This window comes from Puma concolor, chromosome E3 (assembly GCF_028749965.1).
Source record: "Puma concolor isolate L17-30 chromosome E3, mPumCon1.1.hap2, whole genome shotgun sequence".
NCBI classification, from domain to species: domain Eukaryota; kingdom Metazoa; phylum Chordata; class Mammalia; order Carnivora; family Felidae; genus Puma; species Puma concolor.
In genome coordinates this window covers 18,270,593-18,286,841 of record NC_141682.1, presented here as the reverse complement: position 1 = coordinate 18,286,841, position 16,249 = coordinate 18,270,593, and the positions used below count along the sequence as shown (strand labels likewise).

At 50.1% G+C, this 16,249-nt stretch overlaps 1 protein-coding gene across 4 annotated transcripts in view; it reads left to right on the top strand.

Moving 5' to 3' along the window:
- The first annotated feature begins 3,344 nt into the window (after nt 1–3,344).
- The window catches only part of STX4 (syntaxin 4), a 27,567-nt gene continuing 14,662 nt past the window's right edge, over nt 3,345–16,249 (top strand). The window contains exons 1-13 of one of the 4 annotated variants that reach the window (XR_015245530.1): nt 3,345–3,587; nt 3,777–3,878; nt 3,991–4,090; nt 4,226–4,300; nt 4,813–4,883; nt 6,398–6,506; nt 6,579–6,655; nt 6,891–7,028; nt 8,483–8,593; nt 8,684–8,782; nt 10,004–11,056; nt 11,188–11,306; nt 14,094–14,272. Coding sequence is in view for 2 of the 4 variants with exons in the window: in XM_025920270.2 (XP_025776055.1) it covers nt 3,558–3,587; nt 3,777–3,878; nt 3,991–4,090; nt 4,226–4,300; nt 4,813–4,883; nt 6,398–6,506; nt 6,579–6,655; nt 6,891–7,028; nt 8,483–8,593; nt 8,684–8,764 (894 nt within the window). In the remaining 2 variants the exon portion in view is untranslated. The other 3 variants (XR_015245531.1, XM_025920270.2, XM_086692345.1) reach the window with 3 other exon arrangements.

The window sequence follows — 16,249 nt, the reverse complement described above, 5'->3', positions numbered from 1 at the left end:
CAAGACTGTTCAGGGGCCCCTGGGTGGTTCAGTCGGTTAAGCATCTGACTTCAGCTCAGGTCATGATCTCGTGGTCCATGAGTTCGAGCCCCATGTTGGGCTCTGTGCTGACAGCTCAGAGCCTGGAGCCTGCGTCAGATTCTGTGTCTCCCTCTTTCTCTGCCCCTCATCTGCTCATGCTCTCTCTCTTGTCTCTCAAAAATAAACAAAACAAAAAGACTGTTCAGAGGGCCCAGAAGGAATAACCCAAAAACCATGAAATAGAGATAAAGGCTCAGCTTTAGAGAGTTCCAACCCCAGAGCTATTTTCCCTATATGGCCCCTGCTCCCCACCCCCTCCACATGCCACTCCATGAGGCTCTAAGCCCAGCCTCCTGTGACCTTAAGTCACCATTCCAAAGCCCTGTGATCCCACCCAGAGACCACAAATAAAATAATGAGTATCACAATCCTGGGAAGTTTAACAAAGGCACCAACAACTACAGATCACAGCAGGAACCAAGAAGGCAAACCATCAAGAGGCTAACAAACAGACAGGTGGGACCGGTGGTCCTAGAAAGAGCTGGAACCTGTGGTCATAAAAGCCCACAGAGGAGGGGCACCTGGGTGGCTCAGTTGGTTAAGCGTCTGGTTCTTTTTTTTTTTTTTTTTTTTTTCAATTTTTTAGTGTTTATTTATTATTGAGAGAGACAGAGAGAGAGAGAGAGAGAGAGACAGAACATGAGTGGGGAGGGGCAGAGAGAGAGGGAGACACAGAATCTGAAACAGGCTCTAGGCTCTGAGCTGTCAGCACAGAACCCAACGCGGGGCTCAAACTCACGGACAGTGAGATCATGACCTGCGCTGAAGTCGGATGCTTAACTGACTGAGCCACCCAGGCAGCCTAAGCGTCTGATTCTTGATTTCAGCTTAGGTCATGATCTCACAGTTCATGAGTTTGAGCCCTATATCAGGCTCCATGCTGACAGTGTGGAACCTGCTTGGGATTCTTTCTCTCTCTGCTCATCCCCTGCTCTCTCTCTCTCAAAATACATAAATAAACTTAAAAAAATAAAACCCCACAAAGGGGCAACTCTCAACAGTTCACAAGACCCCTCCAGAGTCTTTCTAACCTAACAGTCTTTTTAACTGTTCAATTCTTACCTTAGGCAAGACAAAAATTACCAGACCAATTTGTCAAATGGAGAAATTAAGTCCCAGAGAGGAGCAATGAGTTATCCCAGATCACATGCAGGACTAGGAGTCAGGTGTCCAAAAGCCCTTCCACTGTCGCACTGAGAGAGCGAGAGAGAGAGAGAGAGAGAGAGAGAGAGAGAGAGAGAGAGAGAGAGGAGGGAAGGGGAGGGAAGGGAAGGGAAGGGAGGCAGAGGATGACACAGAAGACCTAAGAGTGGAGAAATCCTTCCTCATGATCTCCAGGGGACCCCATGGGACAAGGCTTGGCCTCCTGAAAAATTCTCCAATGCTTCATTCCTCCTGTCAGTTGATTAGTGCAGCACCATCTTCACTCCTTCATTCCCAGCCCCAGGTGAGCTGGGTTCTGAAGGGAAGAGAAGGATCAAAGCCCTTCCAGTAGAATCAGAGCGTATTTTACAGTTTCCAACCTCATAATCAATGAACTTTAGAGCAGGGAATACCCATAGAGATTATCTCCCCATCCCTCTATGCCACCCATTGTACAGATGGGAGACTGAAGCCCAGAGACAAGAAGTGACTTTCCAGAACTCCGCGCAACTCGGTCACAGGACTCTAGATTTCCTTACCAGGGCATACTAGAGAGAGGTCATTCTTCCTTTGCTTGAACCTTCATGTCAATTGCCTGTAAAGAGGGGCACCTGGGTGGCTCAGTCTGTTGAGTGTCTGACTTCAGCTCAGGTCATGATCTCACGGTTCACGAGTTCGAGCCCCGTGTCGGGCTCTGTGCTGACAGCTCAGAGCCTGGAGCCTGCTTCCGATCCTGTGCCTCCCTCTCTCTCTGTCCCTCTCCCCCTCACACTCTCTCTCAAAAATAAACGTTAAAAAGATTAAATTCCCTGGAATCCAGGAGACCTGACTTTTATTCTGGCTATGCTGAGACTCACTGAATAGCCCTGGGGACGACTCCTACATAATGTAAGGTCCACAAGTGAAAGGATTTTTGTCTGTTAGGCCCTGATTTATCTCCAGCCCCTAGAACAGTCCCTGGCCCATAAGTGCCCAATAAATATGCATTGCATGAATACCGTCTAGAGGGTTAGGTAAGTGTCATCATGAGAGGCTAAAGTCTGAAACACAAGAACCACCAGCTTTATCTTTAGGTACATGAAAGGCTAAAGGTTTGTCCACAGATATTTACTGAGGGCCCATACTGAACTAGGCACTGGAGATTCACCTACGAACAAGACTGTCATGCCCTGACCTCAAGAGCTCACAGTCCACTATAATGTGGAATGAGTGCAGATTTTTTTGTGGGCTTCAGAGGGTAGACCCTGATGAGAGAGATGTAAGTGGCAGACTGCTCAATATAATACAGACACTTTTCTCAGCTTTAGTTGCCCTGAAATGGTCTCATGCTCGGAAGGTGGTGAGTGCAGCGGAACTGCAGTGTTCAAGCAGGGCGCCAGCCGCCCACCTGTGAGGCTGAGCCAGGAGCATGCGGGAGATTTCTGTCTTGGGTGAGGTCACTTTCCACCCCCAGATTCTCTGTCTACAAAACCCTGCAATTCTCTGACGCTGGATCTTATTATTTCCTGAATTTCAAGGTCCCATGATGCTAACAGCTCCGAATTTTAAGTTCTCTGCCCACGCCCCTGGGCGGAAAAGAAAGAATTCATCAAGGGTCCTACCACCCACTGCCTCAAAGGGTCTCTGAGAATAGTCAGCAGACCCCTCCCCGCCTCGTGGGGGCTGGAGGGGCGTAGTTTGGGCGCCGGGGTGCCGAGGACTTCGTAGGGAGGAAGGGTATTCCAGAGATGGAGTCTACAGCGCCGAGACACGTGACAACCAAAGCGTCACGTTCTGTGGTCTTCGAGGGTGGGACCGAGCCGGTCATGTGACGCGGGGGGGGGGAGGGGCACCATGGCGTGATATGAGATGCAGGGCCTCTCAGATTACGTACCAATGACGCATTCCCACCCGGTTTGGCAACTAGATTTCCGTTGGAAGATGCGACGGTTCCGGCAAAGGGGGCGGGTTCTCACGTCCGGGCAGCTTTGCTTCCGTTCGGGGCGCTACAGCTTCCGACCTCCGCCTCTCCCTCTGGCGAGGAAGAGACGCGACCCCACGCGCATGCCCCGATCATCCCAGAGGGGCGGGGCCGAGGCTAAGGGAGAGGGAGGGGGGGAAAGAAAAGGGAATTCCAACCTGTGGAATCTTGGGGGTACCCAAGGTCGGCTTCTTCGCATTGACTGTGGATGGTACCTGGCACAGAGCCTCTGGTGGCTCGTAGGGAGCTTGGGGGTCCGCAGGGTGAGGCGGAGGGGAGTGTCAGTGTCAGAGTGTGAGTGGGGTACGGGCGTTCTAAACTTAGTCTTGAGGCCCTCGGGTCTCCCGTGCCGGGGAAGGGAGCTCGGGCCGCCATGCGCGACAGGACCCACGAACTGAGGCAGGTGAGAAGTAGGGGCTGCAGAGTTGGGGACGGGCGGACGGGATGGGGTCTGGCTGGAATACAGGACTCCTGGTCTTAGGGGTAGGGAGGGGTGGCTGAGGGCTAGGAAAGGAAAGACCCGGAAGTCCGTGAGTCCTGCGGGGAGAGAGCAACAGCAGGGAAGTGATGCCAGCAACCCCGGCCCTGGCAGGGGGATGACAGTTCGGACGATGAGGACAAGGAGCGGGTCGCGCTGGTGGTACACCCGGGCACCGCACGGCTGGGGAGCCCGGACGATGAGTTCTTCCAAAAGGTAAGAGGCTGGGGTCTCGGCCTGTCTTCACGAGGGGGCTGGATGACCCGAGGAACAGCGCAGTCTGGAGTACCCCCGTATCTCCTTCAGCCCTCTTGGTCACCTTCCCCAGGTCCGGACAATTCGACAGACTATTGTCAAGCTGGAGAATAAAGTCCGAGAGTTGGAGAAGCAGCAGGTCACCATCCTGGCCACGCCCCTTCCCGAGGAGAGTGAGTGAAACCCGAAGCGTCAACGCATGTTCAGCCAGAGGGATTGTGGGGATTGTAGTACGATGCAGGTGGTGGCTAGGGAGGTTTGTTGAGATGGGGGCTACTGTTTGGGAGTCATGGCTGTCTCTTGTTCAGGTATGAAGCAGGACCTGCAGAACCTGCGTGATGAGATCAAACAGCTGGGGAGGGAGATCCGAGCGCAGCTGAAGGGTGAGCTCCGAAGACCTCATCCTTCCCTGTGGTCCTGCCCAGCTCCTGGTATATCTGGGGAGTATGTGGCCCAGAGAGGCCAGTGATGTATCCAGGTCACACAGCAGGCCTAGGCCTAGAATCTTTGTCTCTTGGCTTCCAGTCCATAGTACCTTCCACAGCACATGCCTGCCTCTTGAGCTCCTTTATTTATAAGGAAACCACTTACTCCTACAATTCTTGCTGCCCAATGTGCACTCTTTGGACAGGCAGATGGGAGTTTGTCAAGAGGCCTCTGCATACCTGTGGGAATTCTCTGATGTATTGTGAAGAAAAATATGCTTTCTCCCATCAGAGGCTCAGAATTAGTCATTTATGGTAAATTATAATTCCCAAAAGAATCTTGTAGAGATAAGCACCTTTCTATTGTATGGATGGGGTATGGTCCTGGCCCTGTGTCCTGGTCCCCACATGATTTTCCGAAGCTACAGGTCAAAACCCCTTCCCCACCAATACCCTGTGTCTTCCCACAGCCATAGAGCCCCAGAAGGAGGAAGCTGATGAGAATTATAACTCAGTCAACACAAGGATGAAAAAAACCCAGGTAGGTTTGTTATTCCCAGAGCTCAGACATTTTGCAAGTGTTCCTAGATCATTAGGTGGCAGAAATAAGAAGGAAGGACCCTTAGAGATCATCAAGTTCAACCTGATGACTTTCAAATGGGGAAACTGAGACTGAGAGAAAGAAAAAACTCACCCAAGGTCAAGACCCAAGGTCTCCTGACTCCCAATCTATCTAATATCCTGCTCTGGCTTCTCCATTCAAGTTTCAGGGTCCCCAGATCATGCCCAAGGACATGTTGGCTGCAGAAGCCATGCTTTCTAGAAACCAAGATGGGGAGTCAAACTTGAATAGGTGGCAAAGACATTATTCAGGTAGGGTTTGGTAGCTAATATCCCTGCTCAGGGAAGAAGAGGATATAGTCATAAATGAGTGGGAGGTTTCCTGCCCATGGGGCAGAGGATATCCCTGTCACATGGGACATCCTCTGCCCCATGGACAGAATTCAAGAAGTCAGGAAGAGGAACTTCCCTGGAAGGGGAAAGTCACTGAATCAATATCTTATTAACTCCTAAGATTTGAGGCGATCTAGCTGCCTCCCTCTGGGTACCCAATGAGGAGTGGTTTGGAGTTCCTGGAGGTCAGAGTTGGAGTAGGTGGGCCCAGAGCTCAGCACGGACCCCAGATTGAAGATAGAGTGGTTTGGGCATCTTGCAAGGGTGCAGCTGAAGGTTGGAGAGCAGATATGTTTCTGAGGAAGGAGCTCCAAGGAATGAGCACATGGAAGACAGCAGGGGAATGGACAAGGTGAGAGGACATTTCAGGAGGAGCCTGTGGTGGTCATTAGTGTGAGAGGCTGAGGGCCCAGCTGGACCTGTAAAGTCTGGGCCATAGGCTGACTTCCAGGTATACTAGCACACCTTTAGTCTAAGCAGTCAGGCTGGTGTTCAGCAAGCATTCACAGGTATGTATTGAGTGTCTACTGTGTGCTAGACTCTTTTCTAGCTGTTTGAGATGTAGCAGTGAGCCAAAGATCCCTATCCTCCTGGAGCTCACATTCTGGTGGGGAGAGACAAACATCATAATAAAGCAGTACACTATTTTAGAATATAGTTAAGGGAAAAATTGAGGAGAAAAGGGATTGAGAGTGCCGGCAGAAAGCAGGTTGGTTTTAATAAGGTAAGAAAACTTTGTTCAGAAGGTGATACTGGAACAAAGATTTAAAGGCTCCTGTGGGGCACAAACATTCTAGGACCAAGGAGCAGTGAGTGCAAAGGCCTGAGGTAGAAGTGGCTTTGGTGGGAGAGGGTAAAGAGCCCACTGTGGTTGGAGGGAGTGAGTGAGGGAACACCTGGGAAGATAAGGTCAGAGGGGAAATGGGGGAAGGGAAGGTCATATAGGGCCTTATAAGCCCTGGTAAGGGTTTTGGCTTTTAATTTGAGAGAAGGGTGGTTAAGGGGGCAGGCACTTGTACTTATGCTGTTTGCTCGCTCTACCCGTGGGGATGCTGAGGCCAAATCCTCCTGGGGTGCCCAGCCTATATTCTCCATCCTTAGCATGGGGTCCTGTCCCAGCAATTCGTGGAGCTCATCAACAAGTGCAACTTGATGCAGTCGGAATATCGGGAGAAGAATGTGGAGCGGATTCGGAGGCAGCTGAAGATCAGTGAGTTGTGGTGTCTGGCCCACAGGGTCAGGTAACCCGACCCAGCTCTGAGCCTGGCCTTTTCCTTCGCAGCAAATGCTGGAATGGTGTCTGACGAAGAGCTGGAGCAGATGCTGGACAGTGGGCAGAGTGAGGTGTTTGTATCCAATGTGAGTGGCCACAGCCCGCTCCCACTTCTGGGATTCCCATCTTCTCTGAGGCCTGGCCCTTTTTGATTGAGGGAATACTGAGGCCCAGAGGAGAGTGAATTAGCATGCCTAGAGTCACTCATCAGGGCCCTAGCCCCACTTCTAATCCCAAGGGCTGCCCGAAAGCTCAACAGGAACTTCTCACTTGCTGCTGATTTCCCTGTGACCCATCTGTCCATTCCTGTCCACTCCCCAGATACTGAAGGACACACAAGTGACTCGACAGGCCCTAAATGAGATCTCAGCCCGGCACAGTGAGATCCAGCAGCTTGAACGCAGTATCCGTGAACTTCATGAGATCTTCACTTTTCTGGCTACTGAAGTGGAGGTGCAGGTGGGCACCCAGGATAGCTGGCTGGGCTTGACCTAGCCGCGGGACGTGAGTCCATGTTCAGTCAGAACCCCAGCTGTGGGGGTGCCTGGGTGGCTCAGTCAGTTAAGCATCTGACTTCACCTTGGGTTATGATCTCATAGTTCGGGAGTTCAAGTCCTGCATCAGGCTCTGTGCTGACAGCTCAGAGCCTGTGCTTCAGATGCTGTGTGTGTGTGTGTGTGTGTGTGTGTGTGTGTGTGTGTGTGCGCGCGCGCGCCCCCCTCCCCCACTTGTGTTCTTTCTCTCTCTGTCTGAAAAATAAATGGATAGGGGCCCCTGGGTGGCTCAGTCGGTTAAGCGTCCGACTTCAGCTCAGGTCATGATCTCGCGGTCCATGCGGTCCATGAGTTCGAGCCCCGCATCGGGCTCTGTGCTGACAACTCAGAGCCTGGAGCCTGTTTCGGATTCTGTGTCTCCCTCTCTCTCTCTCTGACCCTCCCCCATTCATGCTCTGTCTCTCTCTGTCTCAAACATAAATAAACGTTAAAAAAAAAAATAAATGGATAAACATTAAAAAAAAAATAATAAAGAAAAGAACCCCAGCTGTGACTGTCAGCCCATCTCCACCCTTAAGCCTTTCTCCCTGAGGTTTTTATCTTCCTCCAGGCTGGGCCATGCCCCCAGGCTGGCCCTTACTTCCATCCTTAGCCATGCCCCAGAATTCCTTCTACCTCCACAGTTACCCAGGTGGCCACTCCTCTATATGCAGCATCTCACCCTATCCACCAGTTTAGCCCACCCCAGGTATAGCCCCAACCCTGGCTCCTCCTTCACCAATACAATCCACCCTTATACCTCTAACAGCTTTAGTCAAAGTTGTCTCACAGTGGGCCTTTGTCCTCAAATCTGTATGAGGTCGGGGTGGGAGGTAGTGTCCTTCTCCTGGCCCTGGTTGTATGGGGTGAGGTAAGCTTCCAGCGCTGTCGTGGAGGAGCTGACTCACTAGTGCTGCAGCCAATGCCCTTGTGTAGCTGGGAGTCATGGGGAAGGGATTTCACTCAGTAGGAGCACCAGGACCTGAAGGCTGGCCGGGATGAGGAGGCAGGGATGGGGAGGGCTTCACAGCTGTTGAGAGGCAGGCCTTAGAAGAATGGGCAAATTCAGACAGATTTACAAGGGGACAAAAGTTCACCCTCTGTGAAAAGGTGTGAGCCTCTTAAGGCACTTGGCTCCAAGCCACCACTGCAAATGAAGGTTTTACGGGGTAAGGGAGCAGATAAAAGGGGGCCTGGAAGCCACCCTCAAGAGTGTGAACTTTTGTCAGATGTGGTCCTGCCCCCGCATCTTTGTCAGTGCAGTGTTTTCTGCCAGAAAATGTCCTTCAGGCACCTGAACTAGGGTGAGCAAACAGGAGCCACTGGGCCCTCTATCCCCAGTTATCCCCACCTGCCTGAACCATCCTCTCTTCTGAGCAGGGGGAGATGATCAACCGGATTGAGAAAAACATCCTGAGCTCAGCAGACTATGTGGAACGGGGGCAGGAACATGTCAAGATGGCCCTGGAGAACCAGAAGAAGGCACGGAAGGTGAGCTTCCCTGTCCCCTCGTCCCATCCCAGGCCCTGGGTGGCCTTCCCTTCCTTCCTGAGTGAGTTTCTCTGAACTCCTCTCCCACAGAAAAAAGTTTTGATCGCCATCTGTCTGTCTGTCACTGTCCTCATTGTGGCAGTGATCATTGGTGTCTCCATATTGGTTTGAGAACATCGCACGTTCTTGGTGAGCTATTGTGGGCCTGCCCCCTGGCCTGCCTCATCCTGGGCCCCAGCCTTTCCTCCTCCCCTCAGACCCTGTTCTCCCTCCTTCCCTTGCAGGCACTAAGAGCACCAGGGACCCAGGTCTTCCTTCTCTCCCAGCAGCTGAGGGGGGAGGGCAGGACAGAGCCTCCAGCTGGACCCCCTTCCTCACATTGGCCCTGTGCAGAGGGGCAGACAGTTCTTCTGGGGTTGGCAGCCACTCATTCATGGGGGCTTCCCCACTCAAACTGCAATGCCTGGGAGAGGGCCTGCAGTGTCCTCTTTGGCTGGAACACATGGTTTTGTAAGAAATTAAAAAAAAAAAAAAAAGAGCTTGGAGACTCCCCTGTGCATGTGTGTTCCTGGAAGGGCTGTCCCAGGACCTCCAGGTATCCAGCCTCCCCTTTTCCTGGCCATGCTTGGGGCTAGACCCAGCCCAGGCAGACTCAGATCAGACTGTTCCAGGTGCTATGACCACAGCAAGCTGGTACTGCCCTCCTACTATCCCATAGGAACAGGTGGGACAGGGAGGGGGTAACACCCACATCTGGCTCAGTATTGTTCCTGGGGAAAGACTGCTGTGAGTACCTAATGCCAAAGCAGTGAAGCTGGGCCAGGCCACGCTGGGATACAGGTGAGATTGTGGGGCATCGGTGGGCATTCCTGAGGCTAAGAAGAAGCACTGTGAGTAAGCACCGTGTATCTTAGCTGTTGCTTCACATACAGTGAACAGGGAAAGGCTTGTCTCAGAAGGAGCGACATTTGAGTGGAACATTAAATGAGGAGGAGCCAGTTACAGGAAGAAGCAGGGGAAAGGTTGCCAGGCAGAAGGAGCAGCCCTGTGCCCAGAAAAAAGCATAGGCTTTGACATAGGAGTTCAGCTTAGAGAGCCAGTGACTCTAGATCAGCACACTTGGTTTCTATGTGGTTATGTGGCTAAAGCAGTAGAAGAGACAGAAGAGCCTGACACCTGGTTTCTATGAGGCACCTAAACTCCAGACCCCAACTCTAAATTTCTAAGAGTTCCGAATCCCAAGCCTAGTTTCCGAAGCTGGGCATGGCACCGGTCCTCAGACACCTAGTTTCGTGGGTAAGCTGGCTTCTGGCTCTGAAGCCTGGTTGGAATGGGGCGGTGCCTGTCCCCAACCAAGGTCTGGGGGGTGGGTTCCAGCTGCCCTGTCCTATCCCATTTTCGATCCCACAGGTCCCTGCTGCTGATGACGCTGCTGCTCCAAGCCGCCCTTGCCCAGCCCATCTGGCCGCAGTACCGCTTGCTTCGGCTACACACATATAGTTGCTGGGGTGACACGAGTCATGGAAGGGCTGGACGTGTGTCCCTCGGTGCAGTCTCATTCTCCGCCCCTGGGCCTGGCCTGGGGGAAGGAGCCGGGGGGTGGGGGGGGGGGGTGAGTTAGGCCCCGATGATCCCTGCCTGCTCTGCCTCCATCCATCTGGGCTCCCGCCTGCAGCGCCTCCCGGTGGCCCTCAAGTGACCCTGGCGCGGCTGTTGCAAGGCGCCTGCGCCAGGTCCAGGTCCAAGCGTAAGCTTGGCTCTGAGTCTAGGGGGCGTGGCCTTGTGGGAATTGGAAAATGATTGGCCAGCGGAACTAAATGTTGTTCCTAAAGCGCATCGGGATTGGCCTGTTAGACGTCCTGGGGAAGTGAACACTGGGTATTAAACCACAATTAACCAAATGCTGATATGGGAGGGGCCTCAGCGAGTCCTCAGTTGCACCCAAAAGTGATTGGATCACAGGGCGTAGTGGGCATGATCAAAACTCTAACAGGCCGAGGGGCACGAACTTGTGAGTCTGGCTGGGGTAGTGAGTCTGGGACTTCACCCAGCCCAAGGCGTGGCTGGGTCCCTCTCCCTCTTCGCTGAACTGGGCAGCTGTGCAAGTCTTGGAGGGTACCCATGCCTCCATCCTTCCTGAGATCGTGTATCCCGTGTACAGATGAAGCCCTAGACATCTACAGGAAAGGTGTGCAAACACAATCTGGATGTCGGCTCAATGGGAAAACTGCGAGGTAGGACGGATCCTGCCCCAGTAGAAGACTGATTTGAATACGGGGCCTCTGGGTTTCCCTAATTCTCCCTCTCTTCCCCTGCGGCCTGCATCTTCAGCGGAACTCTGTCCTGTTGTTCGCCTTTGCCCACGCACTCACCTTTCTGCCTTCAGAGGAAAACTGCACGACCTGTGGCACCTACTGGGATCTGATAGGAGACTATCAGACTGTGTCACATCTACGCATCTGGGTAATGCAGCTGGGTATCCGTGTGGGGTATGTGACTTCTGATCGGTTTTGCTAGACCCCTGAAAGCCTGTTTACCTCTGAAAGGGGTTTGCGTCACCCCTGAAAGCCTGTTTACCTCTCTGTCTCACCCAGGAAGCTGTGCAGAACCTCCTGAAAGAGGTAGCTAGATGGCCCAGTGAGGTCTCGGATGCTGGCCCAGTAGTTTGAACTTTTCCTGTGGGCTAGGGGACACATGGAAGGGTTTTGAACAGGTGAGTGGCAAGTTTGGGGCAAATCTCGCAGTCAGGTGGACCCATGCACTGGAGATTTCACTCCAGTGAAAATCCACAAGGTGGCTCTCTTGTCGATACCCTCTCCTGGGGAAAACTGAGCTCAGTGAGGAGGTAGGGGCAGATTTTGCGCTGAAGTCCTGTCTTGGCTGCTGTTCAGGGAACAGGGTCTTGGTTGAGTGCGGCTTTTCCAAATCCATCTTGCAGCATAGCTTTTCATCTATAGCTCTCCCCACTTATTGCCTCATTCACTCATCACTCAATATTTCATGGTTCAAATTACTAGGAAAAGAAACCTGACTGGTGTGGGTCAGGCTACTTTGACCAGCCTATATAAATTATCTACCTCGAGGGGTGCCTGGGTGGTTCAGTTGGTTGAGCTTCTGACTTTGGCCCAGGTCATGGTCTCATGGTTTGTGGGTTCGAGTCCCATGTCAGGCTCTGTGCTGACAGCTCAGAGCCTGGAGCCTGCTTCGGATTCTGTGTCTCTTTCTGCCCCTCCCCAGCTCATACTCACACTCTGTCTCTGTCAAAAATAAATAAACTTAAAAACGTTAAAAAAAAATAAATTGTCTACCTCGAATCAAGACTTTGTCTTTGACCAAGATGTATGTGAAGTCTTACTTGGCACAAAACTGTGCAGCAGAGTGTGTATGAAGGAGTGGATGAACTCAATGATTGACATTTCTGCAGCCCTGTGATAGATTGTATTATTGTTCTGAATATATACTGTCCTTCCTGTAGACTACTCACTGTAGGACTGTAGACATTCATATCCCACTTACAATAGGCTTAGGTGTAGCACTTGCTTTGGCCAATGGGATATGAGTAGAAATGTAAAGTATCACTTCCAGTAGAAGCTTTAAGTACCAGGAAGTAGTCTGGCATCTTGCCTTTTCTTTTCCCACTTGTGAACCACTGATATTTGGAGGCTAGTTGTTGTTATGTCAGAATAAGTCTAAAAAAAAAAAAAAAAGAACAAGTCTAAACCAACTGTCACAGAACTAGTACCCAGAGGTAGGGTATTACCACATTAAAAATGAACCTGAATTATATGGCATTGGCTTTGGAGCTGGGCAGTGGCTGATGAGGAAACCATCAGTGAAAGTTGGAAAGATGGTGACATGTGTTAGGCAGTGGTGAAGCATTTGGTTAAACTCTAAGCTGGAAATAACTAAGAATGTAAATGATGTCCAAATGAGCTTGGGGCTTTGGGGGGAAAATTTGAGAAAGAATATTAGTAGCATACTTTGATTGCCTTTGGATGCATTTGACAAGTTATTGTAAGAAAGAGATGACCTCGAAAATAATTGGCCAGTTTTTAAGCAGAAATGGAAGAGAATATAGAAACTTCTGGGCAGGTGGTCTACATTTTTAGCCAGTGAAAGATATGACTGATAAGGCCCTTAAACCACAAAGTGATTAAAACTCATCTTTGTGGCAAGGGTGATATCAAGTGTATGGCTCTCGTGCCTTTTGTAAAAACCTCTGACTTGGTCAAAGTGGTTCCCAATAAAGCCTTTCAGTTAGTCAAGATGATTCAGAGAAGAGAGTTTAAGAGTGTAATTCCCCCAAAGGAGTGAGTAGGCTCCATTTGCTTACAATTAAGTCTAAAGAGAGAGGCATGTTTGAAAAGAATTGGTGGGTTTGGCAGTTGGCCCACAAGTGGCTGGAATCCAATAGATAAGAAGCCTCTTTCCCTCCTCACAAAAAGGCACTATCATGGATTTTTAAAAGACCATGAGTGTTTAAGACCTTGAGGGCTCCCAAATTTCTATGGGCATGAAGGAGGCAGAAAGCTGCTTTGCCTCAGAAGGGCATAACTTCCAGTGTTTTCTCAAATGTGGCCAAGGAGAATAAATGGGAATGGATGAGCTACTTAATGGTAACTAGGGAATTAATCCCAGAGAGCAGTCCCACTCTCAGGAAAAGTGGGGGGGACTTTGCAACATCTGCTCAGCAAGGTATTAGAATTACTCTGGGCCAGTAAGTGCTGTGTGTCTTTGTCCTAATTTTTTTTTTTTTAATTTGAGAGAAAAAGAGTGCCTGCATGCAGGGGGTGGAGGGAGGGTCAGAGGAGACTGAGCGAATCTCAAGCATGCTCCACACCAGCATGGAGCCCAACATGAGGCTCAATACCACGACTCTGGGATCATGATCTGAGCCAAAATCAAGAGTTAGATGCCATCCAACTGAGCTATCCAGGTGCCCCGCTCATTCTTCTTTCTAAATGGGAGTGTTTACTGCCACTATCCTGTCTCTGTTCCACTTCATATGTTAAATGTGTGTGAGGGGGTGGGGGCAGAGATAACTTGTGAGGAGGGGGAGAAGGAGGAAGGGGGTGAGGATTTTTGGTTTATAGGTCTCTGGATCAAGAGAAGCCACCTCTGGACCTGATATAGAGACTATTAGAGGTCCTGCTCTTGATTCTGATGCCATGATTAGATGGGTCATTTGGGTGGTCTCCCCTGGGAAGGATGCATATTTATTTTGCATGTGGAAGAAACACAAAGGTCATATTTGTGACAAAGAAGGCAGACTAAGAAGATTCCACAATTGTTCAAAAACATTCATTAACCCTCTTTATGGGGTCCCACCATATGAAGAGATTATATATACCTACTCTGTTGACATCAGCTTTGGGTATGTGGGGCTTGCTTTTGGCAACGGAACTTGAGTAGGAGCAACATGTACCACTTCCAAGAAGAAGCTTTAAGAGCCATCAAGACATCTGCCACCTTTCTCCTCTTCTTTGTCTTAAAATTCCAGATTGAGGCTGTTCCTCCAGACTGGATTCTGGAAGGAAGATGATATAGAACAGAGCCACAGCTGTCCCATGGAAGATGTTGTACAACATCCTCCGGCGCTTCCCAAGTGAAGTTGGAAATTGGCCCCTGTACACAGAGGGCAGGGGAAATCAAACAAAAAGACAGGGCCACTGCATATTGGTAAGTGGGAGGTTTAATAAGGAAGGGGACTTAGGGGCACCTGGCTGGCTCAGTCAGTGGAGCATGACTCCACTTGATCTTGGGGTTGTGGGGTTGATCTTGATCTTGGGGTTGTGGGTTTGAGCCCCATGTTGGGTGTGGAGATTACTTAAAATCTTCAAATAATAATAATATATTTTTTTCAACGTTTATTTATTTTTGGGACAGAGAGAGACAGAGCATGAACGGGGGAGGGGCAGAGAGAGAGGGAGACACAGAATCGGAAACAGGCTCCAGGCTCTGAGCCATCAGCCCAGAGCCCGACGTGGGGCTCGAACTCCCGGACCGCGAGATCGTGACCTGGCTGAAGTCGGACGCTCAACCGACTGCGCCACCCAGGCGCCCCAATAATAATATTATTAAAATAAGCAAGGGAAGTTACATGCAAGTTGGTCTTGGGCAGCCACCAAATGAGTAGATCTCTGCACCTCCCACCAAATATATTTTTTTGTACCTCCCACTGAATCTTAAACTTTTTTTTAATGTTTTTATTTATTTTTGAGAAAGAGTGAAGGAGAAGGGAAGGGGGAGAGAGAGAGGTAGGCAGAGGATCTGAGGCAGGCTCTGTGCTGACAGCACTCATGGACCGTGAGATCATGACCTGAGGTGAAGTTGGATGCTTCACTGATTGAGCCACCTAGGTGTCCCCAAATCTTAAAAATTTATATAGAGGCATTGGGGCACCTGGCTGCCTCAGTTGGTAGAGCATATGACCCTTGATCTCAGGGTCATGGGTTCAAGCCCCACATTGGGTGTAGAGCCTACTTAAAAAAAATATTTATATAGAGGCCTTAAGTGGATTCAGTTATGTGTACCATCCACATGGTCTCAACAACACAGTGCTTTCTCAAGGCTGTGTCCTTGGGGCAGCCTCTAGGGGCAGGGAAGGCAAGCTGAATGTACACTCCAAGGAAGGGGAGCCTTTGATTGTGAAGGCGCAACTCATCAGTCAACTGACAGTCATATCCTCTTGATGACCTCCCCCAACAGAGGACATGGAATATGAGTGAGAAAACACATTTGTTGTGCGCCACTGAAATTTTGGGATAGTTGTTACTGCAGCATAATTTGATCCTAGATGATTGATAGAAGCTCCCTCAATTTTGCAGAGACTCTCTATTCAGTTCTCCTTTCCTATCTCCAAGACAACTGGCATACCAAAATGAGCTGTGGTGGTGCTACAAGGTCTGAGGCTTTGCCCCACAAATGGCACTATTACAAAGGACTTGTTCAAAAGGAAAAAAGAGAAAGTAAAACCCAAACTTCCCTTAAGTGTATGGATGTCTGCCCTCCCAAGAAGCCCCAACATAATGGATAGTAAGTGGAAATTCTGTGTTTGTGAATGGGTACAGCTGCATGAAACAGAGATGCAAACTAACCATGGCATGACGTCATCAGTACCCATGAACAACAACAACAAAATAGTAAATTATTTTATTTATCTTGTTGTTCCTTCTCTGGGATATTGCCCTCACCCACATGATCTAAGATGGTCCACCACCACTTTCACAGTTTAGCCCTTGTGAAGGAGGAAAGTGGAGGGGGCAGCTTGCCCTTCACCCTTAATTGCAGAAGTCGTACCAATAATTTCTGCTCTAATCCTATTGGCCATAATGTAGTCACATGGCCAAGAAATATAATCTTCATCCTGGGCAAGCTTTTTGTCCAGATTAAAGTTCTAGGGGAACTGGGGAACTATTGCCAGGAAACAAGCTAACTTTAGAAGGATGAATATTGGGGGGCGCCGTCAGCAGTTACAGCCACACACTATGAGAGTTAACCCATCCCAACTATATTAGTTTCCTATTACTCCTGTTACAAATTACCACAAACATAGTGGCTTAAAGCAACACACATTTATTGTTTTATGGTTCCAGAGATCAGAAATCCAAAATCAGTTTCACTGGGCTAAAGTCAAGGAGTTGGCAGGGCTGGCTC